General features: G+C 45.8%; 1 protein-coding gene across 1 annotated transcript in view; it reads left to right on the top strand.

The window, feature by feature from the left end:
- Window positions 1–16,730, top strand: part of nsg2 (neuronal vesicle trafficking associated 2) — a 118,471-nt gene extending 101,741 nt beyond the window's left edge. The window contains exons 3-4 of the mRNA XM_072445764.1: window positions 7,847–7,957; window positions 13,750–16,730. Of these exons, the coding sequence (XP_072301865.1) occupies window positions 7,847–7,957; window positions 13,750–13,950 (312 nt within the window). The 3' untranslated portion in view covers window positions 13,951–16,730. The remainder of the gene's footprint in view (window positions 1–7,846; window positions 7,958–13,749) is intronic.
- Window positions 16,731–25,683: the final 8,953 nt, after the last annotated feature.

Below are 25,683 nucleotides of genomic sequence, written 5' to 3'. Positions count from 1 at the left end.
CGAGCGTTATCCAGGCGCCCTCCGCAGGTTTACTGCAGATTATGAATAATGGAGAAAGGTCGAGATAGATTTTTAATGGATTTCAACCGAGCGCAGCCCACTGCAGCGCCAACAAGGATTTTTCAAGTAATGATTCGTTCAGGGAGGCCAAAAGGAGGAGGAAGCTGAAGGCGTTCAAGTCTTGTATGTATATTACGTGTGCTTTTTCCTCACAGTTCTTCATAAAACTGTTTAATCGTCATTGTGGTTATTTTCATGTTGGGACTGAGGATGGCGTGATATAAAGTTATAGTTTTAGTCAGAAACAATCGCAAACGATCGTAAAAGACAGTGAAATCTTTCCTTTGCCTTCTTATTATTATTATATGCTTATGAATAGTAACGATATTGTCACAAAAAACGCCTGATAAAAAGTACTTCACATTTTGTTTGACCTTTTTGGAGAATAAATTGAACTGACATGACTCTAGCCCTTTTTACGTAACCGATTTTGACCCACTTAGGCCCATATTTGTCAGTTGTTGTTGTTGTTGAAGTAGTAAGAACTTTTTTTCCCAAAGATGTGGAAGTGGCTGATGAAATTCAATACAACGACATTATTAAACCTTTGAAACTAATTAGTGAAAGACAGAGCGATAGTAATCAGCCTTCAACCATCCAGTTCTGCTTTATTCTCATGCACAAAACGCCCGTCTGGTGTTGACGGACGCCGCGATTGTTTACATATTAAAACGCCATAATCCCTTTTACCGTCAAAGCTATAGCGCGGTTAATCTGACTAATCCACGTCACGTTTTTGAAAGCCACGACCTCAATCTGAGTGTGAAATTCCGCCTGTTTTGTCCGATGAATAATCTACAAAGTGCTGTCATTTTAAATTCCCCTATTTTATCCATCCATTTTTCTCTATATTTTCGGAAGACTTTAAAGTGTCAAGGCAAAGCCAGTGGTTTTCCGTGACGTGCGGCGCTTTTTACGGTAATCCCTGGTGCTAATAAAGTGGTTTCATGTTTTGCTACTTTCGCTGAAGCCTTTTAATCAGTCGTCGCCCGTCTATTCCCAAAACGCCGGGTTGGTTTGGTGTGCGCCGCTATGTGAAGTGCACGGATATGATTTAGCACGAGTGTCAACAGTGGCTAATGCTTCTAGCCGCGTCCCGTGTGTAAACAGACACTTAGCGGCGCGTCCCTGTCCTCCCCCGTAAACCTGATGGATACTAATGATCGCCACTAATTGGTCCGAACATAAAACATTACTGACAAATCCAATAAAGAGCGAGCGATCCTTAAAGACGCACCGTGAGCGTGACGGACACAAAAGCACAGGTGCACAAAGGAGGAAAGGTACCGCAGTATATGTTATTAATGCCGCTACTGCTACTGCGGCGTACACACTACTACAGGCAGAGGAATGCGACTGCACTGATTCACTTTTTGTTGGCTGAATGGTTAAAGTCTATGACGCCCTAAAAACGATTACGTCCATTTACTTCTGGGTTGAAAACAGCAGCTCTGATTTCCTCCGGCTCTTAAACCTCATCACGACAAAATGGCAGCACTTGTGGAGCGCTGCAGATTAAACAATCGTTTTGTTAATTTTTGTCGAAGTGGCTACAGGACACTTCAATTGAATTTATGTCTGTAGCTCCCGAAATCACAGTTCAAATCACAGCAGTTGCCTCGAAGGGCGACAGTGGAAAGCAGATTAAACGTTGTTCATAGGAAATGTCAACGTCCTCTGTCCAAGGGAAAACTACAAAACCTCAGGGAGAAACACAGTGAAGGAGAGCTCTGACTCCCACGGACGGGCAGGGGGTCAGGCAGGGGGGCGGGCAGGGGGACGGGCAGGGGGACGGGCAGGCGGACGGGCAGGGGGACGGGCAGCGGGACGGGCAGGGGGACGGGCAGCGGGACGGGCAGGCAGACGGGGGGGGTGACGGACAGGCGGACGGGCAGGGGGACGGGCAGGCGGACGGGCAGGCGGACAGGCAGGCGGACGGGCAGGGGGACAGGAAGGCAGACGGGCAGGCGGACAGGCAGGCAGACGTTCAGGCAGACGGGCAGGCGGACGGGCAGGCGGACGGGCAGGCGGACGGGCAGGCGGACGGGTAGTGTATCATGATTAGCCACGCTCAGTGTCTAATCTTATCGGCAAACTGAAGCTGACACAAGAAAGAACATGTCCAGACAACTTACTGAACTTACCTTACCTCACCTTATTTACCTGGAGTTTATTTGTTTCTTTATCAGGGACAATGCAGATAAAACATTGACCTACATGAAAGATGCTTGTGCCAGGTTATAGAAAAGCTGCTAATTTCCACCTGCAGTCCCTGGACGGGTTGATGTCAATAAATATATGGTATACACTGTTCATTTAATATGATCTGGCTTTAATAACATCCGATTTCCACCAAGGTCCTCCTCAGTCCAGGTAAAAGTGTAATGTCCCAATGCATGGAGCGCCTGGCTACATAAAAAAACTAACCCACGTAGTATAAGCGGTGCTGCCTGTGATATAAAGTACTATATGAGGAAACACAAAAGTGAAACTTAAAGGGCACATATTATGCACCATTGAGCTTTTAACCATGTTCTTACATTGTTCCCTCATCTAAAACATACCTGCAGTAGCATTCAGCTTCATTCACGCAAGTTTGATGAAACCTGGTTTGAAAATCCTCTCCCCTCCGACAGTCAAAAATAGCCCTCCCCAGCTCCTCGAGAAACTGACATTTCTTCAATAACTGATGTGGCTCAGAGAATCTTCTTTGCTTTTTTAAGTCCATAAATCATCGCCAGAGTCGCTCCAAGCTTTTCTATTGTCTTATGATCGGTACAACTTCTGCTGTGACCAGGAAGTCACTGGCAGTGTATTCTCAGAGGATTGGTGCCATCTACTGGCTGCAAGGGGAAATCATGCAGTTGGCCTTGGAAATAGGCAGACCTCCGGGTGGAGGCTTGTCTCACAACCTTGGGAAGGCTATTCCAGACCTTTGCCCCAGAGCACTGGAATAGAACTGGAACACAGATTCTCCGTGTCTGGTCCTGACTCTGGCACCAGCAGGAGGCCGGTCCATGTTTAGTCCTGATTCTGGGCACCAGCAGGAGGCCGGTCCATGTTTAGTCCTGACTCTGGCACCAGCAGGAGGCCGGTCCATGTTTAGTCCTGATTCTGGGCACCAGCAGGAGGCCGGTCCATGTTTAGTCCTGACTCTGGCACCAGCAGGAGGCCGGTCCATGTTTAGTCCTGACTCTGGCACCAGCAGGAGGCCGGTCCATGTTTAGTCCTGACTCTGGCACCAGCAGGAGGCCGGTCCATGTTTAGTCCTGACTCTGGCACCAGCAGGAGGCCGGTCCATGTTTAGTCCTGACTCTGGGACCAGCAGGAGGCCGGTCCACGTTTAGCAGGACAAAGATCCGGGGCTCAAGCCCCAAAGCCAGGGCTTGGCTCCGACCATGGTGCTAGGCCATGGAGAGACTTGTGCACAAGCAAAAAAAGTCTATTCTCTGAGCCACTATCTCTTCTACTTCTACTACTTCTACTACTACTACTACTACTACTGCTACTTCTACGACTGCTTCTACTTCTACTATTACTTCCATACAAACGATGTTACCTCTGATCTGTAAAAGCACAAACTGCAGAACCCTATGGCACGGCAGCGTGTGACAGACAGTACCATTTTACGCAGAGCTATCCCTCGCATTACATTAGCATAATTCTAATTAAACGCTTTTTTTTCTCTTCAGAAACCCAATCAGGCCACGAGTCGGGAGTAGACGGAAACAAATCCTTTTATATGGTAATCAACTTGAGACAAATTAGGCCTTGTGCCGGGAAAATGAATCCATCAAACTTTCACACAACCGCCTACATTTGTCCAAGAAATAAATGCGTTTCTTGGTCGTATCAAATCCATCCGACGTCATGAACCATTATTCACAGTGTCGCGGACGTACCGTAGAGAATGTGGATAAAACTGCAGCATTTAGTGTGGTTCGAATTCAAATAATGTTATTGTTTGCGACGCATACTCGGCTTAATCTGTAACGCCTCATGACCTCGGGCGGCCGGTTTATGTGGCAAAATGTAATTCACGAGGGAAATGATTAAATTCGTTTGTAACCTCGGAGTGAAAGAGAGCGAGAGAGAGAGAAGGAAGGAAAGAGAGCTATTGTAGTAAATGACAAATGACAAACTGATTTGTTTTGCTGCTTGTGGATCAATGCGAGCTGGTGTTTGCCACATACTGTACGTTTTGTTTTTGTCCAAATGACGATCTGTAACTTCAGGGATGTGTTTTCACCAGAAATAAGGCATCGAAACTAAAATAAATGTTGCAGACTAATTGTGACATGTCAACTATATTAAAAAAACTAATTTGTATTTTGATAATGGTAATTGTTAACTAGACTAAACAGACTTTAAAAAACTAAAATACCTTTTTATAACAAAGATAGCTGCAGTATTAAATCAAAATGTCAAAAATAGACATTAAAATTACACTATCTGTAAATATTCTCTATCTAAAAGCCTTAGGTCACTATATTTTGACCTTGATGATGATTTATAAAGTCTCAATGTACGGATTTATGACGGAAGTAATCTTTTGACTTCTAAAATAATAGTCGGATGCAATATGTATTAATTTTTACAGTCAAAATTCACATACATTCACTACAACCATTTTTTTTTTATTATTATTTAAAACTATTCACACAAAAAAATAAAAAATAAAAGTCATATCTTTGTTTCTGAGGAAAAAAGTAAACTGAAAAACATCACAAAATTTCTGCAGATTCAATGACAAAACTGTTGATCTGAGGTGAGAGAAGTGGATGTTGTTCTAAATGAAAGATGATCGAAGAACTCATTTGCTTTACACGTGTCGGATGTGATTGCACGGTTCCTTTTGACTTTGGCTCGAGGCGCGATGGACGGCGCGGCGACAAGACCCACTCCTTAAAAAGTATCGCAGAAGTGTGTACTCTGGATCGCCGTTAAAAGTACAAACGCTGCCGCTTTATCGCCGCTATAACCCGTGCGTCCGAACCACCGCTTGTGGACCCAAAAAATCTCCAAATGCGTCGTCGAATGTGCTTCTAAAAGTGTCCCTCCAGGCCACCGTGTCGCTCCCCGTGTGTCAGTGATATCTTATGTTTATCTGAAGGAGGCGCCCGGGGGAAACAGAGCGGTGCGTTAACAGTGTCGGAGTCATTCGTCTCCTCAGTCTCAGGAACAAGCGGCCTTGAGCGGAGACTGACCCGAACCGCCCACTCCGCGACCGCCATTTACGGCGCGTTTAAGAGCACGTCCGCACTCGCACGTTTAAAGCTAGTTATCGCAACGCCAGCAAATGTCATCTATATGTACCGTATTTTCCGGATTATAAGTCGCTTTTTACATAGTTTTGGCCGACTTATACTCGGGAGCAACTTTTATGTGATGTTATTTGTTATTTTCTCACTAGCAATGGGTTACGTCATAAGGCGCTGGTACAGCTGGCAGCCCGGTGTAAACGCTCTCTCTTCTTTCTCACACTTATTGTGCTTTATCTCCTATATTTTGTAAATATAGTTAATATGTTTTTTCTATTTTACTGTACGATAGGGACACGCGCTGGAATAGTTTTTTAATTCAACTGTTTTTGACTTTTTTCGGCTGGATTTGAGCGTTTTTCGTTGCGTTCGTTGTGTTGTTGTGACGTGAGCTAGCTCCGAGCGAGCCCACCAGCCCCCCCCCCCCGCGCCCTCCGGCCGCGCTAAAGTACGGCGTGTCGTCGGTACACGTTTATATACACGTTTATATGAAAGAGGAACTTCACGAACGATCGGGACACGCACTGGAATCGCTTTAAATTAACTTGTTTTGACTTTATTCGGCTGGATTGAGTGTTTTCGTCGTGTCGTTGCGATGTGTTTTGGCTCTGAGTCCCCCGGCTCCGGCCCCGCCCCCCGGCTCCGGCCCCGCCCCCCGGCTCCGGCCCCGCCCCCCGGCCGGCGCCGTACCGCGTTTCCACAAAGGAGGAACTCATGAAACTGAGGAGAACAGTCGTCTTACCCGGAGATCGTCACGTTATCCCGTCGCAATACTGACCTAACCTAATACTGATGTGCAATTCTGTCGTATGTGCAATTGCTGTTGGAATTCATGTGCAATTCATGTGCAATTACTGTGAAATTCATGTGCAATCTATGTGCTGTCGTGACACATATTCATGTGCAATTACCGTCGGGATCACATGCAATGGTATTTATTTATTTATTTGTCTATGGGAGTTTTTATTTATTTATAGGAGATCTTCTACTGAAAGTGTTTTTCAGACTTCCTATAAGTGATCTGTTCTTCTGTATCTACCTCTGTATCTACCTGCGTTGCACCAATGAAATTTCCCCATGTGGGACAATAAAGGAATATCTTATCTTATCTTATCTTATTTCACAAGAGGGCGCTCTAGGCTCTAAGCGACGCAGAAGAAGAATCTGCACTTCCTCTGGAGTTTGCGGAGTTGTTTAGAAGTGACACAGAGGAAGAAGAATTCAATGGATTTAGTGATTTGGGGTAAAACTGATGCTTTGGTAAACTGGACATTATTTGGAGAGTTCATAACTTCTAAATATAAACTTACCAAAGGATGTTCAGGGATTTTCACTAGAGGTGAGCAGGGTCTATCAAGCAACTATCGTTTTATCAACGCATAAAATTTGATGTGATGCCAGACATTTTTTAGTCTTTTGAGGGGGGAGGGGGTCCAGAGAGAGACAAAAAAAATGTCGTCTTTTAAGCTTCAACCTATTTTGAGATATTATTTTAAATTGCATTTCAAGATTGGTCTTGGATTTCCCCCAAAATGCGACTTATACTCCAGTGCGACTTATATGTGTTTTTTTCTTCTCTATTATGCATTTTTTGGCTGGTGCGAGCAACCGGAAAATACTAAACATTTACTCTTCCTGTTTTTACATTGCCTTGAAGTGGTAAATAAATCTAACCCTTCTTCTAAGAGTTCAAACTGTATTGTCGTTGGTTAAATCCACCTGTCAATCACTGTGTCATCGGACCAGTTTGAGCCAAGTTGATGTCGACTGTTTTGTGTGAAAATTCAATAAATCTTTACAGTCTGAATATCTTTTCTGGTATCACTTTACATCACTAAAAGTATTGTTATGCTAATTACATTGTAAGAAACTGAGCACATCCATCATCCATCATCCAAGATAGTGGGAGTTTAATTCCTATATCACCTTTTTATAGCACAAGATTAAGTTAATTGACATCTGGTACAGGAGCCTATTAAAGTATTTATTTCTAGTTTATATATATTAATTATCTAAGTTTGTATATATTTTTACATCATTTGTTGAGAAAGTGGCAGGGTTAGACCCAAGTGAATTTTAAAAAAATAAAGAAAAAGGTTGAAAATGACGGCTCTATCTACAGTATGTCAGCAATGCACAAAATTCAAGAACAAATTACGCGAAAGTAACGCATTTTTCTGACAGTTCAAACATTAATTTCACAATCTAAAAGGTGTTGTCGTGTAATTTCATTCGTCAAACAAGAATCATTGAGTTAATTAGACATGGTTTGGTCCTGGTTTACAGTACGGTTAAGCTAAAAGAACTGGAACGTCCAACCAGGAAGTAAAACGATACAGAACTATAGAGAAAAAATCTAAATCTTAAATATAAACTCTCTAAACTACAATTTAGTAAAGATGTGTGGCCGTGTGCACGTTTTACTCCTGCCTCATGAACTGGGTGTGACATGCAGACCAGTACAACATATATACCGTAGTATCCTGCCCATTACTCTTGCACTGACCGCTGTTTGTCCCTCGCAGGTCACCATCCTGATCATCCTTGCCCTGGCCTTCCTCGCCTGCATTGTTTTCCTGGTGGTTTATAAAGCCTTCACCTACGACCACGCCTGTCCAGATGGATTCATATACAAGGTAATACATACTTGTCAAATGACCCGCCTCCTTAATGTGATTTACGTACAAAAACACACACAGACACACATACAAACACACAAACACACACACACATCTTTGGATTTGATTGCAGGGTCAATAAAGGGGAGTGTAGCTGGTTTAACAAAGTAACACAGCTATTTGTCAGGCATTTATTAGATTGTGGATAAAGGTTTTTTTATGACAAGCGGTGATGAAAATGCCTGTTGCAGCTCCATATTTTATAAAAGCAGCCGCCTCGCTCTTAAAGGTACGGTACGCGGCGTTTTTTCATTGACCCGCATGTCTGAATGGAGCGGTTACTGCGTTAAGCTTTCAGATTACGTAAAAATAAACAATAAAAAGCAGTTTCATCTGTTATTGATTCATCAGCCGATCGACAAATGTACAAATGTATAAACACTGTCGATCACAGCAGGAAAGAGTGAACTTTGAGTGAATTTGCTGGAGTTTTGGAAGTAAATCTGAAGTGTATTTAGTTTTTTTTACTTACAAATATGCAGTTTTTTGCAGTTCTGCTTTGTACTGTATGCATTTTTAATATTATTGAACCTTTATTTGTCCCACAGTACAGTTCAAGAGCAGCAGGAGAATAGAAACATTAAACTATCAAACGTGGATTTGGGCCTCACACAGACTGAGCAGGAAGAGCACAAATATAATCTGTACAATTGGCTCTGACTGTGGTTGTGCAGTGCAGCATTTGGACAGAATAAATAGCAGAATACTTTCATTATAAAAGAATGTACAATTTAGGTCAGATCATGTACAGACTAGAGTAGAATTACAGAGCTTTTACCTGTCGAACGTCACACCTCTTTTCAGTACACGTTTCTATTTTGAAACAGACGGGTGCTTTTACTGCTCAAAAATACATTGCAAAACGTTTATTTTTATTGTGAGCGCACTCGCCTCTCCACAGATCTGAGTTGGCCTTGTATCGGCTCGTCTCTTTGAGGATTGATGAGTTTAGAAAAAAAGCAATTACATCTCAATGAAAGCAAGAAAGTGGCTGACGCTCCACCAGAAAAGTGACAGTGCATCTTTAAATTGGGATCTGGTTTATTTAGAATATTTTAACAAATCTTTCTCATTTTTTCATTGCTGTTAACAGAAAAACATAGCACTTGCTTTGCTCTAATAGTAATGATAAAGTAAAGATTATAGGGAAGTAACATGTTCAGATTTTGCACATCGTCAAACATATTAAACCTAAATTAAATGCATGGTAAAGTATTAGTGCGAAGAAGAAATACGAGGAGTATTTTAGGTTCAATGAAAGAAAAGACACAACAGTAAAACCAAATACTGTTTAAAGTTTGCAGGATTTATGATTAAAACAAGTAAACTATTGTGGAAAGAGGTAAAATTGCCATTTAACTGTCAACAATTGTGATTAGACTTGCAATTTGTGTTTTCAAATCCAGACTCAGTTCAGAGTGCGCATTTTAAACACAGAGAGAAGACTAAAATATGACATAACTAATACAAGAATCATGCATTTCAGAACACGTCAGTCGTCTGAACTGGTCTTAGTAGTTTGCTGGGAACATTGTGCTACTTAAATGTGATAATTGCACCCGTTAAACTGTGACTAATCGTGCCGCTGTACTGTACATTTTAAGTCCATTTGCTCAGTTTCATCCTGGTAAAGTTTAAAGTGTCACAGAGCAAAGTCCCGTCGACGTCGCGTCCGATTCTTTGCTGTAACTAGCGTAAAATGAGCCTCACGCAGCCTCCATAAAACACTTTCCCATCCGGGTGTCATTCTCATGTAATGGCAAACAATAAACCTGCCACCGTGTCCTTGAGCAACGCGTCCTTCAGTGTCTCCATGCGCACACTCGCAATCCTCTAAAAGAAAAAAGGAGACAGCCTTTTCCCTGTGGGGGGGGGGACCAAAACACACCTGCTCTACTTTTACTTTTGCCAAACTTCGGGGGTAATTAGACGAATTAGACAAGCAGCCATTAATCAATAGAGTTTTCACATCACTCGTGCAACTATAACATCGTTCTCTGCACGTGTTTTGTCCCAACATTACCTCTGAATAAGAATGAATGCGGCGTTGTTACGTACATTTCAGTTTTGTGGAAGGTTCAGGGACACGTGCTGTAGGTTTCATTCAAAGAAAATGTCTAGAGTGCCAAATAATCGATTAAACCTTGAGTGTTGTCCAGTCGTGTGGGCACAGAGCTAATCTACTGCTCGTTGCATTTATTTGAAACAACAGCTGAAAGGTTTCTCTTGTAAACAGTCGCAGATATCACGCTATAGATACATTATATAAAGTCGACTGTGTTTTATAAAGTCACATTTCATTGGAATCAGTGAAACATAAACTTAAGACATTAACGTTACTGCAGATGACCAACGGAACATGTGACAAAGTAAGACTTATTTTCATTTTCATTTAAATATTCTTACAAAAAAAAGTCTTATTGAAAAAAAAATAAAAAATAAGGAAACTATAACGCTTTCTTACAGTATTTTTTTTTTTTATATTTTGAAATGTTTTGGTCCTTTGTTTTAATGTAATGACCATTTTGAAGAGGACCCCAGGAAGACCAGCGGGCATTAAATGGGCAGCTAATGAGGATCCCAATGAAACAATAAAACAATAAACCTTATGTTTCTTTTAATCCACAAACTGTTTAGTAAGTTATCTCACTGAGCAATACAATAAATAGAAACTAAAAGTGTCCTAAAATCTGATAAATGTTGTATTCATGTCGTCTACATTATGTGTGATGTCAACATACTGGTAAAGGTGGGAGATATAATAAAAACTGTATTATATTACAATTGTCGTTTTGGAGATATTATGCAAAATTAAAATATATCAAGTAAATAGTCTTTATTAAAGGTCAAATAAAAGGTCAAATGAAACTAAATAAATTGTGTTTCCAAACAAACAATGGTAAAGTTATATTTCTACTCTTTTGTGGTGGAAATATAACTTTACGACAAAATTTTTCAGGGTAATGGAAACAAACATGGAAGTATTCATTTTAGTATGCGGCAGGGATGTTGTTGCTTTGCCTGGAATGTTCCACAGTTAGGCTTTAAACTCACGGTATCTACATGGAGACAAGCAGGCCGTTACAGGTCAGATCTGTGACACGGCGACCCTGTTCACAGTAAGAATGTGTGTTTTAAGGCATTTTAACAAGTGTAATTGAATAAATGCAACATACACGTTTAATGCCAAGCAAAAGGCGCTAAAACCAGCAAAGTTGAGTGTTAACTAACCAAAAACTATTATTTCACATGTAGTTTACATGACCAGCTCCTTCATTTACCATCTTACGTTGAAGTAAACATGTATTACATTTGTCTAATCGACGGCTTAGCACTAACATTAAAATGGTGTGGTACAAAGTAATGGCTAACACACAGTTCTCGTTCAAGGTAACTTCAGTTTCTCACTTTACACGTTAAATGACAGGTCTTTACGCCTTCCGAGCTCCGCAGCACTCGCGTACCCTGAGGTCACCTTGTCCTGCCTGTCTATGGGTGAATCTAATCTTCTCAGGTGGAATACATCTTCTTGGAAACATTTCGAGACCTTTTTTCTCCGCACGAGCTCGAGTGCGTTCTGTACGGTCTATTATTAGCAGTGCGCAGGTGTGAGAGCGAAACAGGGAAAAACAACGATTCAGCTACGTAGGCACAAAGGCAAAGTGCACTTTTCAAGGCTCAAAAGCTCTAATCCCAAGCACCACCACTGCAAAGAGAGCAATGAAAAGTATTGATTTGTCCCCCGGATTTCACCCGCTGAGCTGCAGTCGCCTGTGTGGCTCCTTCTCTAATAAAACAACGTAAAAAACAGTGATAAGGCGCTCGCTGACCTTGACATGAGGCTGTTTCTGTCAAAGCAATGCAGTTCGTAATTCATCAGCAGTTTGCGTCCGTAATGAGCGGCTGTCAAGCAAAATGAAGAGTAATTTAAACCCTTTACACATCAAATAATAGCCTATAATCTGAGGTCATAGCACAGGGAATGATACAAGTACAAATACTGTAGGCATTTTGAAACTTATCTGGAGCAGAGGGCCACAGACAACCTGACAATAAAGTGAACCATTCGAAATGTTGCATTTGTCATAGTTTTGATGCCTCCACACCTTTGATAAGGCTTGGAACATCAATATAAGGTTGGTATAACATGTTTGCATTTTTCCAATTTTACAGTAAGAACTACTACTTTTTATTGTTTGGATCGACTGAGGGCCAACAAACATTGGTCTGAAGGCCGCATTTGGCCCCCGGGCCACAGTTTGGACACCCCTGCTGTAGGTCATACCTGTTTGCCAATGCCCGATCTCGTCAGCTCTCAGAAGCTAAGCAGGACAGAGGGAAATAAATGTGTGACTTGGAATATACATTTTTCAAAAAATTGCAACTGAGTAGTCAGACCTGTTCCCAGTGCATGTTGGACTCCGCCAGGGCTGCCCTGTGTCACCGGTTCTGTTCATAATTTTTATGGACAGAATTTCTAGGCGCAGTCAGGGGTCGGAGGGTGTCCGGTTTGGGGACCACAGGATCTCATCTCTGCTGTTTGCAGACGATGTTGTCCTGATGGCTCCATCAAACCCGGACCTGCAACATGCACTGGGACGGTTTGCAGCCGAGTGTGAAGCGGCTGGGATGAGAATCAGCACCTCCAAATCCGAGGCCATGGTTCTCGACCGGAAAAAGGTGGCTTGCCCTCTCCAGGTGGGTGGGGTGTCCTTGCCCCAAGTGGAGGAGTTCAAGTATCTCGGGGTCTTGTTCACGAGTGAGGGAAGGATGGAGCGTGAGATCGACAGGCGGATCGGTGCAGCGGCTGCAGTGATGCAGTCGCTGCATCGGACCGTTGTGGTAAAGAGGGAGCTGAGCCGAAAGGCAAAGCTCTCTATTTACCGGTCGGTCTACGTTCCTACCCTCACCTATGGTCATGAGCTTTGGGTAGTGACCGAAAGAACAAGATCGCGGATACAAGCGGTCGAAATGAGTTTCCTCCGCCGGGTGGCTGGGCGCTCCCTTAGAGATAAGGTGAGGAGCTCGGCCACACGGGGGGAGCTCGGAGTAGAGCCGCTGCTCCTCCACGTCGAGAGGAGCCAGCTGAGGTGGCTCGGGCATCTGTTCCGGATGCCTCCTGGGCGCCTCCCTCGGGAGGTGTTTCAGGCATGTCCCACCGGGAAGAGGCCCCGGGGAAGACCCAGGACACGCTGGAGAGACTATGTCTCTCGGCTGGCCTGGGAACGCCTCGGGATCCCCCCGGAGGAGTTAGAGGAAGTGTCTGGGGAGAAGGAAGTCTGGGAGTCCCTGCTCAGACTGCTGCCCCCGCGACCCGGCCCCGGATAAAGCGGCAGAAGATGGATGGATGGATGGATGCAACTGAGTACAGGGATGTGGGCGGGAATAGGGGGTAGGTGAAAGCAAGATTTTCTGAGGACACAGGATTTACTCAAACATGCATGAATCAATCACAACTTTGAGTAAAATAATGAAGGAACCCGGATATGTCATAGGGCGTGTTCACATTTGGCTTGAATTGGCCTTAAATTGAACTCATTTTAATCCTGATCTGGACTTGTTTTGGTCTTGTTGTAGTCCTTGAGTAATCCTGATCACATACTCGCCAAGATGAGATTTATTTATGATTATTGGTAACATTTTGGCTTCTTCATCAGCCAAAATAGTGTCGGGGAAATGTGTCACAGTAGCATAAAAGAAGCAAACGTGACGCACAGATACTGACCCTCTCCCTCTGCCTCTGTCCCCAGCACAAGCGGTGCATCCCAGCGTCCCTCGAGGCCTACTACGCCGCGCAGGATGCTAACTCCAGGGGGCGCTTCTACACGGTGATCAGCCACTACAGCATGGCCAAGCAGACCACCTCACACTCTGTCTCCCCCTGGCTGCCCGGGGGAGGCGCAGCGGGAGGGCATCGCGACTCCAAGCCCCCCAGCGGAGATGGCCACTGAGTTAGCTCCAGCGCTAACCACACTAACGCACATCTAGACACACACAAAAACATTTAGGTTTAGGAGGAAACACATGGACATGCTAGCAGCAGATGGTAAATAGTGAAACATGCATGCAGACATTAACACCGAGACATTACTTATTTCCCATGAATTTCAATGCTAATTGGCTACATCAAACAATAGAAATGTTGTGGAAATTAATTTTATTAAGTCAATTTAGATGCTTTGATTTGTTACGAATATTCCTAGGATTTCTTTTATTTGAATGTTGAGCAATACAAATACATTATGAAGTGAATATACATAAGTAGACTCACTGTTTCCCAAGCGTACGACAAAAACATGGCAATGCAAAAAATACTTGTGCTGTGTTCATAAACATATAGATAACTTTATTTAATCCACAATCAGTTTTTCTCGATCAAAAGAAGCAAAAAGTGACATTTATACTAGATTACGTTTTGAATTAAATTGTTCAAATATGGGTCCCTTGTATCTCATTACAAACCTGAGGGAAACACATCTTGTACGGTTTGAACTATTTGTAAAGCAAATATAGATGATAGAAAAACGAGTCAACGAAACAATAACAGATTTTGATTCACCACAATATTCCTGATTGTTCATGTAAATCTGGATGGGGAATTATCATCGTCTGTAAAGCTCACTATGGTCATCACCACCTTATTTATTTTATTTATTGACTGCCATGATATATTTATTTTTACTGTTGTATATGGATGTTTTGTATGTCGATATCAGCCAAATGTTTGTACAATTTCACATGACGCTTGGAAATATCTTGTGGCTATAATTCTTATTTTCATTTATTTTTTTGCCATTTTGGTGCAGCCGTCGTCTAAGGATTTCTGACCTGAATGGTATTTTTCATCGCTCATCGTCACCGTGCTGTCGTTTAAAAAGCAGAACTCTCCCAGTGGCCCCCGGCTGTACATAAAGCCCTAATGCTAGTTTCTCGTGCGTGTGCATCGTTGTAGTTTCCCCCCTTTGTGTTGACGTGAGTACATGCATTTCGCTTTAGCAGTTTTGTAGCTCGATGATGTGTACAGTGGAAGCAGATTAACATGGGAAAGAGACATTATGACTGTTTGAACAACTCTTTTTCAGCTTTCGTTCCGTTATGTTTGCGGGATTTGATCAAGTTTCAGGGCCACGGAATCAAAGACTTGTACGTCTTAGATCACTATCACTTTTTTTTTTTTTAATCAAACAAGTTGCCGCTGAAATTGTTTGATTGCTCGTGTGTTTATTAGTTTGACGGGGGAATAGTAGAGCTTACACCTGATGTGACGCATAGAGTGTGGCTAGTGCTAATATTCACTTCCTGTTACTCTTTCATACAGTACATTACATTTATGACCCGGATACTTTTTAGAGCCTTACATCCACTTGGTTTGCTCCAGCTTTAGTCCCACGTCTTTATTCCCAATGTAGTATTACTGTAGTACTAAGCAGTGGTGGAAGAAGTACTCGATTTTGTTAATTACAGGAGCAACAAAATACTCAAAGAATAAGTATCACAATGAAAATCTACTGGATTAAAAGTATTAAAGTACACATTCGAGGGAAGAGAGAGGAATAAGTAAAAGTAGTTCACACAGATTTTGAGAACTACTAAAGCATACAGTTATGATCTTGATCTGATAATTTGTCATCAGAAGCTATTTCCTGGCCGATTATAAAGCCTAAGTTTGTTTGCTCAAAGCCGGGACTTAGAACTCTAGAAATGTAGGTAAAATGTCACCGTACATGTGCATTTTAGTCCAGCTCAAAAATGTAGTGCAGAAGAAAGTACACATACCTGTCCTCAGATAGTACCCACTGCAAAATTGACTTGAGTAAAGTGCAGACACCTAAAAATGTACTCAAGTAAAGTGCAGACACCTAAAAAATGACTTAAGTAAAGTGCAGACACCTAAAAAATTACTTAAGTAAAGTACAGACACCTAAAAATGTACTGAAGTAAAGTACAGACACCTAAAAATGTACTCAAGTAAAGTGCAGACACCTAAAAAATTACTTAAGTAAAGTACAGACACCTAAAAATGTACTGAAGTAAAGTACAGACACCTAAAAATGTACTCAAGTAAAGTGCAGACACCTAAAAAATTACTTAAGTAAAGTACAGACACCTAAAAATGTACTGAAGTAAAGTACAGACACCTAAAAATGTACTGAAGTAAAGTACAGACACCTAAAAAATGACAGTATAGTTCTTTGTTTTTACAGTACTGCTTTTGTACTTTCTTACTTTCCACCACTGCTCCTAAAATATAGTGCAAATCAAAAGTGTACAGGCTTTAGAATGACTTTTAGAGCCTTCAGCACCAATAAAGACAAACGTAGCGCATCACCAAGGCAAAACGGGCCATATTTTGAGAACGCCCGTCAAGTTTATGAAAAGCCTGTCAAGTCTTCGATGCTTATCTCGACGCCGCACACGCAGTATTTGTCCTAAAACTTTTAACGTGCACGAAAACCAATAACAATTCAATGCACACCGTCGATAAGATTGACAGGACAAGCTATTAAAACGATTCCCCCTCGATTTGTTTTTGCCGTGGCCCTGAACCTCCGTCACGAATCCCGTCTGCGGTGAGAGTCCAGTTCTGTACCTGCGCCGTTTCCGTTTCCTCGTCGGCTTTGATCAGATATTGTGACGCTGTTAGTTGAAATGTAGCGATAACCCGGTGTATTTTCAATGTGTCCCCTTTTTCTCTTGGTTTGAATTGAAAATAAAACAGTTGTGCCTCGTGGCGCTGCGTCTGTCAGTCTGATTTAACCGCGGCGTTCTGCGATTCGAGCCCCCAGCGGAAAAACGTGAGCGACAGGAACAGGCTTTATGCAGATTTTGGCAGACGCTCAGACGCTGCATTCACAGACTTTACAGGCTATGCGCTAGTTTGAATGAAATTACAATAAAAGTGTGTTGGAAAGGTGATTTTATAAAGCTGAATATTCTTAGCTTTTACCGGATTAATCGCATTTCAAACACATTCCCGGAGTATGGTATAATATGTTTAATTCACACATCTTTCAGCAATCCTTTACATCACACTTTGTCCATGGATTGCTTCATTTATTATTTATTTGACGTTGGTTAATGTGCAACGTCCATTTTAAATGAATCAAATGCATTTAATAATATAGGAAAGATTGGACGTGCTTTGAATTTCTCCCTTTTCTTCATGAAAGGCTATTTTTCAGTTTAATCCTCACGATGGAGCGAGCACTCCTGGTCTGCTCTCTCCTTAACACGAATCACAATATCTACAATAATACATCAATAATGATTAAAGTGCGTATGGCAGGATTTTAGCATTTTCATAGTTTTGATGCTATTTGGTGCGACAATAGCTGTTTAATTACTTACCAATCAAGAGGAAGTTTGTGAAGAAAAACTTATCAAATAAATGTTGAAAATTACAAGAAGTAGAGATGACAGAATCGATCTATTTATCGATCCATCTCAAAAATCTCATCAAAATGTGACATTGAATTAAAAATATAGGGACAATCACACACAACTGACACTTTTTTTCTGCCAGTTTAGGTTAACAAAATAAAGCTGTTATCTTGTATTATTGTTTGTCAAATCTTAACATTTGTGCAATGCGTATATGGATTTCGACCCTTGTTTACACTATGGTTGCTAGGTAACAGTTGCTGCCCATATCCAACGAGGAAGTGACATCGTAAACTTCAACAATACATAAACACAATCATCTTTTTTGTGACATATTATGCACTCAAAGTAAATAAATGTGAAGCAAAATATCGACTAGCTTTGGCCAATGTAGTAAGACGTCAAAAACGTGTAGCTTTCATGTCATCTTTTCACCACAGGTTCACTCTCGTCTTTAATAGAGCTTTAATTCGGCCGACCTGTCTGACCGCCTCCTCCTGTTATAATCAGACACGCCCTCACGCCCCTTTGTGCTCCTCTAATTACAACTGCAAATTACCTTTCTAGCTTTCTCTTTCATGTTAAACTCCCGGCCGCCGCGGTTATTTGATATTGACGTGCGGCGCGACTGATCGTAGCAGACGGGTCATTGGACAGGGCTGTGGCAAAAGAACGGCGGAGGAAACGTGGGGGGAGCATAGAAAAGAGAGCGGGGAAAGAAAAGGAGAGAGAGAGAGAGAGAGAGAGAGAGAGAGAGAGAGAGAAAGGGGAGTGGGGGGGAAAGAAAGAAAGAGGAGAAGCAAAGGTGACGAGATCGGCAGCGTGGGAAATTACATCCGACGCGTGGAAATGAAGAACCAAATTAATCTGTCCTGGCGATGGGGAACGATGAAAGAGTGAACACTTCAAACCGACTGGAGGGGCGTGTCGTACAGGTGAGAATAGTGCAGGTCAAAGGTCAACGTACAGAGGTAATTTATAGTCATAGGTTTTTTTAAGCTGAAGAGGTTTTGTCTGTTGCGGATGAGGCTGTAAGTGGCCGTACCCGATTTTTGTCCATGTAGTTGAGCGAAAATCAGTAGCAGCTCTTATGTCAAAATAAGGCCGCCGTGTGCTGTCCGCGCGTCACTACAAAATGGGCTTCAACTGTCCAAGAGCTGGGAAGTGGGCCTTTTTAGCATGCTAGTAGTTGTTAGCAGTCTATCTATAGCCTCTGAAAGGTGTGAAATCACTACGGTCCTGTTTTCGTGCTTTTAAATATTACATTTATAAGTAAATATCTGGTACAGTCTTGAGTGACGCCCATGTCACTCAAATGTGGTGAACGTGCATGTATATTAAGACTTACTAACCTAAAGTTTCTCATGTTTATCAAATTAGGTGATGATAATAATTGTACTTCCTGGTTGGACATGGGCAGCAAATGTGACATGGATAGAGTCAACTGTTTCCTAGCAACCATAATGTAAACAGCGGCCAAAATCCATATAAAATACACAAGAGTTGACAACTAATAATACCTATTTATTTTGCTAAATAATAGTTTAAAGGGGAAGAAATCCCGCACACTGTCAAACTTGCAAAATAAAAGTTGAATGGTGAAGAGGCAACGTTTCGGCGTCTAGGCCTTCGTCAGGCAAATGGGTGACTGAGGATGAGACAGAGGTTTTTATAGGAGTGGCCTCAAAAAATAGGAGTGGCCAATAACAGATGTTTTTAGAGACACGTCAGAACTAACACAAAAATACACATAAACAATATACACATAAACAATATCCAAACACGAAAGACTAATATTGACACCTCATGATGAATAACACATACGTGAGAAATAATGATAAATGCAGTACAGAAATTATAGCAGAATAAAAGTATAAAAGTATACATAAATGTGTTGAATAAAACAAACAGGTCAGTGGGAAAACCCTGTGAGTAATATTCAAAACTGCATGTGTACTGTGAATCATTTACAGGAAAATGTTGAGATAACTCGTCATTCAACCCCTTAGGAGCCAGTGTCTGCAGGGTATGGATCCAAAACGCTTCGTGTTGTTATAAAAGTAAGTCATGGTCCCCTCCTCTTGGGGGCGGAGCAACATGTTCAATGCCGCAAAAGCGGAGTGCTAAATAATAGTTTAAACTGTCAGAAAAGTGTCAGTTGCCTGTAAACTGTCTCCGCGTTTTGGCGCGTCGCTTATTGATGACATCCCAGAGGGATTCTGTTTTAGAACTCGGTGTTACTTCCTGTAATCTTCTACTTTTATTTTTCCATTTTTCTTGACACTTGACTGATGCAAAACTATGACAAATATTTACCACAGGGACAATCTCACCAAACAAAGTCCAGAGAACCTGTCACATGCTCTTTAAGCCTCTTGGATGAGACGAGAGCCAAAACATCTTCAAGTTATAATGCTATGATTATGACACCACCAGCTACTCACACACCACACCCACACTGTACATGAGTGAAGTGTCTTGCTCAAGGACACAGCGGCAGTATGCAAACGTGCCCTCTAACCACTGAGCCAGCCCTGCTTCGCTTCAGAGATTGAACTGGATCTGGCGTCGTCAAGGTGGTCGGGACAGTGCAGCAGTGGTTTATACAGCCTCTTTTCTTCTTCTTCTTCTGGGGTAATTCATCTCTGCAGCTCCTCGTTCTCCTCGCTCTCCTCGCTCACCTCGCTCTCCTCGCTCACCTCGCTCTCCTCGCTCACCTCGTTCTCCTCGCTCTCCTCGCTCTCCTCGCTCACCTCGCTCACCTCGCTCTCCTCGCTCACCTCGCTCTCCTCGCTCTCCTCGCTCTCCTCGCTCTCCTCGCTCTCCTCGCTCCCCTCGCTCTCCTCGCTCTCCTCGCTCACCTCGCTCCCCTCGCTCACCTCGCTCCCCTCGCTCTCCTCGCTCCCCTCGCTCTCCTCGCTCTCCTCGCTCTCCTCGCTCTCCTCGCTCTCCTCGCTCTCCTCGCTCACCTCGCTCTCCTCGCTCTCCTCGCTCTCCTCGCTCCCCTCGCTCCCCTCGCTCTCCTCGCACTCCTCGCTCACCTCGCTCTCCTCGCTCACCTCGCTCCCCTCGTTCTCCTCGCTCCCCTCGCTCCCCTCGCTCCCCTCGCTCCCCTCGCTCCCCTCGTTCTCCTCGCTCTCCTCGCTCTCCTCGCTCCCCTCGTTCTCCTCGCTCTCCTCGTTCCCCTCGCTCCCTCGCTCCCCTCGTTCTCCTCGCTCCCCTCGCTCTCCTCGCTCCCCTCGCTCTCCTCGCTCCCCTCGCTCCCCTCGCTCCCCTCGCTCTCCTCGCTCTCCTCGCTCTCCTCGCTCCCCTCGCTCTCCTCGCTCTCCTCGCTCCCCTCGCTCTCCTCGCTCTCCTCGCACTCCTCGCTCCCCTCGCTCTCCTCGCTCACCTCGCTCCCCTCGTTCTCCTCGCTCCCCTCGCTCCCCTCGTTCTCCTCGCTCCCCTCGCTCTCCTCGCTCTCCTCGCTCTCCTCGCTCCCCTCGTTCTCCTCGATCCCCTCGCTCTCCTCGCTCCCCTCGTTCTCCTCGCTCCCCTCGCTCTCCTCGTTCCCCTCGCTCCCTCGCTTTCCTCGTTCTCCTCGCTCCCCTCGCTCTCCTCGTTCTCCTCGCTCCCCTCGCTCTCCTCGTTCTCCTTGCTCCCCTCGCTCTCCTTGCTCCCCTCGTTCTCCTCGCTCACCTCGCTCTCCTCGCTCCCCTCGTTCTCCTCGCTCCCCTCGCTCTCCTCGCTTTCCTCGTTCTCCTCGCTCCCCTCGCTCTCCTCACTCCCCTCACTCTCCTCATTCTCCTCGCTCTCCTCGCACCCCTTGCCCCCCTCGCCCTCCTCTCTCTCCTCGCTCCCCTCCCTCCCCTCACTTTCCTCCCTCTCCTCGCCCCCCTTGCTCCCCTCTCCTCGCTCCCCTCGCTCCCCTCCCTCCCCTCGCTCTCCTCGCTCCCCTCCCTCTCCTCGCTCCCCTCCCTCTCCTCGCTCTCCTCGCCCCCCTCGCTCCCCTCTCTCTCCTCGCTCCCCTCGCCCCCCTCGCACCCCTCTCTCTCCTCGCTCCCCTCGCTCCCCTCTCTCTCCTCGCTCCCCTCGCCCCCCTCGCTCCCCTCGCACCCCTCTCTCTCCTCGCCCCCCTCGCTCCCCTCTCTCTCCTCGCTCCCCTCGCTCCCCTCTCTCTCCTCGCTCCCCTCGCCCCCCTCGCACCCCTCTCTCTCCTCGCTCCCCTCGCTCCCCTCTCTCTCCTCGCTCCCCTCGCCCCCCTCGCTCCCCTCGCACCCCTCTCTCTCCTCGCTCCCCTCGCTCCCCTCCTCGCTCTCCTCTTATGTCATCTCTGTATTCAGATCACTCCTGGTTGACGTCAGCAGACTCCTCTGAGCATTTTCGGGTTTGGTATTTGAGACATCTCCGCAGTCTCACTCTTCTCACTCTGTCACCGTCTCTGTCGGCTCGCGCACACTTTTGTTTACTGAAGCCTCGCCGATTCATGCGAACACAAAACAGGCACATCTCCATGGCGATGGATGCACTCTATCAATATAAAGTGAATGGAAATATAAAATAGATGCTTTCAATAGGGCTATAATGCGTGGTACAGAACGCAGCCAGGGAACTACAACAACCACACTTTTAATAGTCTTAATAAAGCCTAAACAAATAGGATTTAATGGTTTATTAAGAAGGATTCAAGCTTATTAACTGCTTAATTTTGCCCTAAAATTAACTCCTAACCATAACCCCTTAATTAAGTAGTTACTAAGTCTGATAAACTGTTTGTTCATTATGAATTAAGTCTTTTTCATGCTTTATTAAGGCTAATTAAGGTGTATTATAAGGTGGTACCCGCAAATAAAACGTAAAGGGCTTTTAATTTGATGAATACACTTGGCCTGGCCCAGTTCACTGAAGGAAAACTTGTATTAATGTCAAACTAAATGAGATTGACTTGAGAGTTAGATCACAGGCTTTGTATAGCTACTGTGACAGTTGCCATCACAACGAGGCGATCAAATCACATTCGCCCAGCTTTGGTTCATTGTGAGTGTCTAAGCTCATAAATCAGTCAATTCTATTTGAGTTCAAAATGAACAGTGTCCAACTTTTCATGTGGTTTTGGAGAAATGGAACAAGACATTGTGTTAAATAAGTCCCCAAAAAGCTACAAGTGAAACACCCAGTCCAGTTTTCTGATTTAGTTTACAATTCTAGATAGTACCAAACACATCAACGCTATAGCCTTCTTTAATTGTGTCTCATTTAGTTTAGTCAAATTTATTTCCCATTTGTAGTTTAAAACCACATTGGAAAAACATGCAATGAGGATGCACAGTAAAACCATAACAACTTAAACAATACACAAAACATTAAAAGCACAAAATAAAAACAGCAAGATTAAGGGAAAAAAACGAAACAATTGCTAGATTTAAAACCAAAAGGAAAGATGAATCCCATTGAAACTTCGGTCAGTTGGCGCCACTCCTGGACGAATGAGGTATTACAGTAACACACAAGGGGACATATTCCGCTAAATCAACTTAAATGAGCTTTTAACCTCGTTACAACGGTGTTTCCTCATCGTTTACTCAAAGTTGTTTTTTGATTGATTTGAGTTCATCCCGTATTGTCTTGAAACTGAAGCTCGAGCGCTCCGAACATTCCTGATTTCACCTCCCCCCTATCCCCGCCCACATTTTTGTACTGATTATTTGGAAAGTTAAGACTCTGAGTGACACATGTAGAGTTCTAAATGTCACGTAGCCACTTTTCAAAAATAAAAACATGTAAATGACAATCTGCTGCTCGTTACGGTGAAATGTCAGGATGAAGAGGCGGGGCTTACCAGTTCTGCAGTTTTGAACAGGAAGTCAATGCACGTGTTTCTATTTTTACTCCGTTTTTGATCAACATTGCAGTTTACAAAATGTAAAACTATGAAGCGTAACGTGTCTCCTTTCAAGAAACAAAATGATTACCCAGACAGACGATGCCAAAAACACTCCCCTGGCTCTTCCATCTCCGCCCACGTGCACGCCCTCCAACACCGCGTGCACGCCCTCCAACCGCGTGCACACCCTCCAACCACGTGCACGCCCTCCAACCGCGTGCACACCCTCCAACCGCGTGCACACCCTCCAACCACGTGCACGCCCTCCAACCGCGTGCACACCCTCCAACCGCGTACACACCCTCCAACCACGTGCACGCCCTCCAACCGCGTGCACACCCTCCAACCGCGTACACACCCTCCAACCACGTGCACGCCCTCCAACCGCGTGCACACCCTCCAACCGCGTGCACACCCTCCAACCACGTGCACGCCCTCCAACACCGCGTGCACGCCCTCCAACCGCGTGCACACCCTCCAACCACGTGCACGCCCTCCAACCGCGTGCACACCCTCCAACCGCGTGCACGCCCTCCAACCACGTGCACGCCCTCCAACCGCGTGCACACCCTCCAACCGCGTACACACCCTCCAACCACGTGCACGCCCTCCAACCGCGTGCACACCCTCCAACCGCGTACACACCCTCCAACCACGTGCACGCCCTCCAACCGCGTGCACACCCTCCAACCGCGTGCACACCCTCGAACCACGTGCACGCCCTCCAACCACGTGCACGCCCCCCCGCCCACGTGCACGCCCTCCAACCGCGTGCACGCCCTCCAACCGCGTGCACGCCCCCCCCGCCCACGTGCACGCCCTCCAACCGCGTGCACGCCCTCCAACCACGTGCACGCCCTCCAACCGCGTGCACACCCTCCAACCGCGTGCACACCCTCGAACCACGTGCACGCCCTCCAACCACGTGCACGCCCCCCCGCCCACGTGCACGCCCTCCAACCGCGTGCACGCCCTCCAACCGCGTGCACGCCCCCCCGCCCACGTGCACGCCCTCCAACCGCGTGCACGCCCTCCAACCGCGTGCACGCCCTCCAACCGCGTGCACGCCCTCCAACCGCGTGCACGCCCTCCAACCGCGTGCACGCCCTCCAACCGCGTGCACACCCTCGAACCACGTGCACGCCCTCCAACCACGTGCACGCCCCCCCGCCCACGTGCACGCCCTCCAACCGCGTGCACGCCCTCCAACCGCGTGCACGCCCTCCAACCGCGTGCACGCCCTCCAACCGCGTGCACACCCTCCAACCGCGTGCACACCCTCGAACCGCGTGCACGCCCTCCAACCACGTGCACGCCCCCCGCCCACGTGCACGCCCTCCAACCGCGTGCACGCCCTCCAACCGCGTGCACGCCCTCCAACCGCGTGCACGCCCTCCAACCGCGTGCACGCCCTCCAACCGCGTGCACGCCCTCCAACCACGTGCACGCCCTCCAACCGCGTGCACACCCTCCAACCACGTGCACACCCCCCGCCCATATGCACGCCCTCTGCCCACGTGCACGCCCTCTGCCCACGTGCTCGCCCTCCAACCGCGTGCACACCCTCCAACCGCGTGCACACCCTCGAACCACGTGCACGCCCTCCAACCACGTGCACGCCCCCCCGCCCACGTGCACGCCCTCCAACCGCGTGCACGCCCTCCAACCGCGTGCACGCCCTCCAACCGCGTGCACGCCCTCCAACCGCGTGCACGCCCTCCAACCGCGTGCACACCCTCGAACCGCGTGCACGCCCTCCAACCACGTGCACGCCCCCCGCCCACGTGCACGCCCTCCAACCGCGTGCACGCCCTCCAACCGCGTGCACGCCCTCCAACCGCGTGCACGCCCTCCAACCGCGTGCACGCCCTCCAACCGCGTGCACACCCTCCAACCACGTGCACACCCCCCGCCCATATGCACGCCCTCTGCCCACGTGCACGCCCTCTGCCCACGTGCTCGCCCTCCTCCCGCGTGCATGCCCTCCTCCCACGTGCACGCCCCCCGCCCACGTGCACGCCCTGCGCCCTCCGCCCTCACCTCCGCCTCCCGCTGGTGCCAGACAGCTTCACAGCGGAGGGTCCTGGAGCTGAAGAGGGGGAAGATGAAGCGCGAGAGCCGCAGGGAACCCACAGGAGCCGGGAGGAAAAGTCAGAGGCAAACGGTGCTGCATAAAAACTACAAAATGTAACAAAGGAGACATGACAGAATTGATTAGCATAACAAGATATCTGGTAACAACATACACTGTGGATTTGATGGAAAAACACTATTACAACTACAAGGTAACGCTGAATATTAACTAACCTTACAAACTACACACTAATAAAGCATAAACAAAGACTTAATTCATAATGATTAAATTGTGTTTTAAGAACAATTCACGCTTAATAACTTTATTAATACACCGACTCCAAACAACCCTTTAGTTAAGTTTCTA

The sequence above is a fragment of the Eucyclogobius newberryi genome, unplaced genomic scaffold, assembly GCF_026437365.1.
Source record: "Eucyclogobius newberryi isolate DKJ021-1_F unplaced genomic scaffold, fEucNew1.0.hap1 SCAF_15, whole genome shotgun sequence".
Lineage (NCBI taxonomy): Eukaryota > Metazoa > Chordata > Actinopteri > Gobiiformes > Gobiidae > Eucyclogobius > Eucyclogobius newberryi.
The sequence above is the reverse complement of the archived record's forward strand: the minus strand, read 5'-3'. Positions and strand labels throughout refer to the sequence as shown.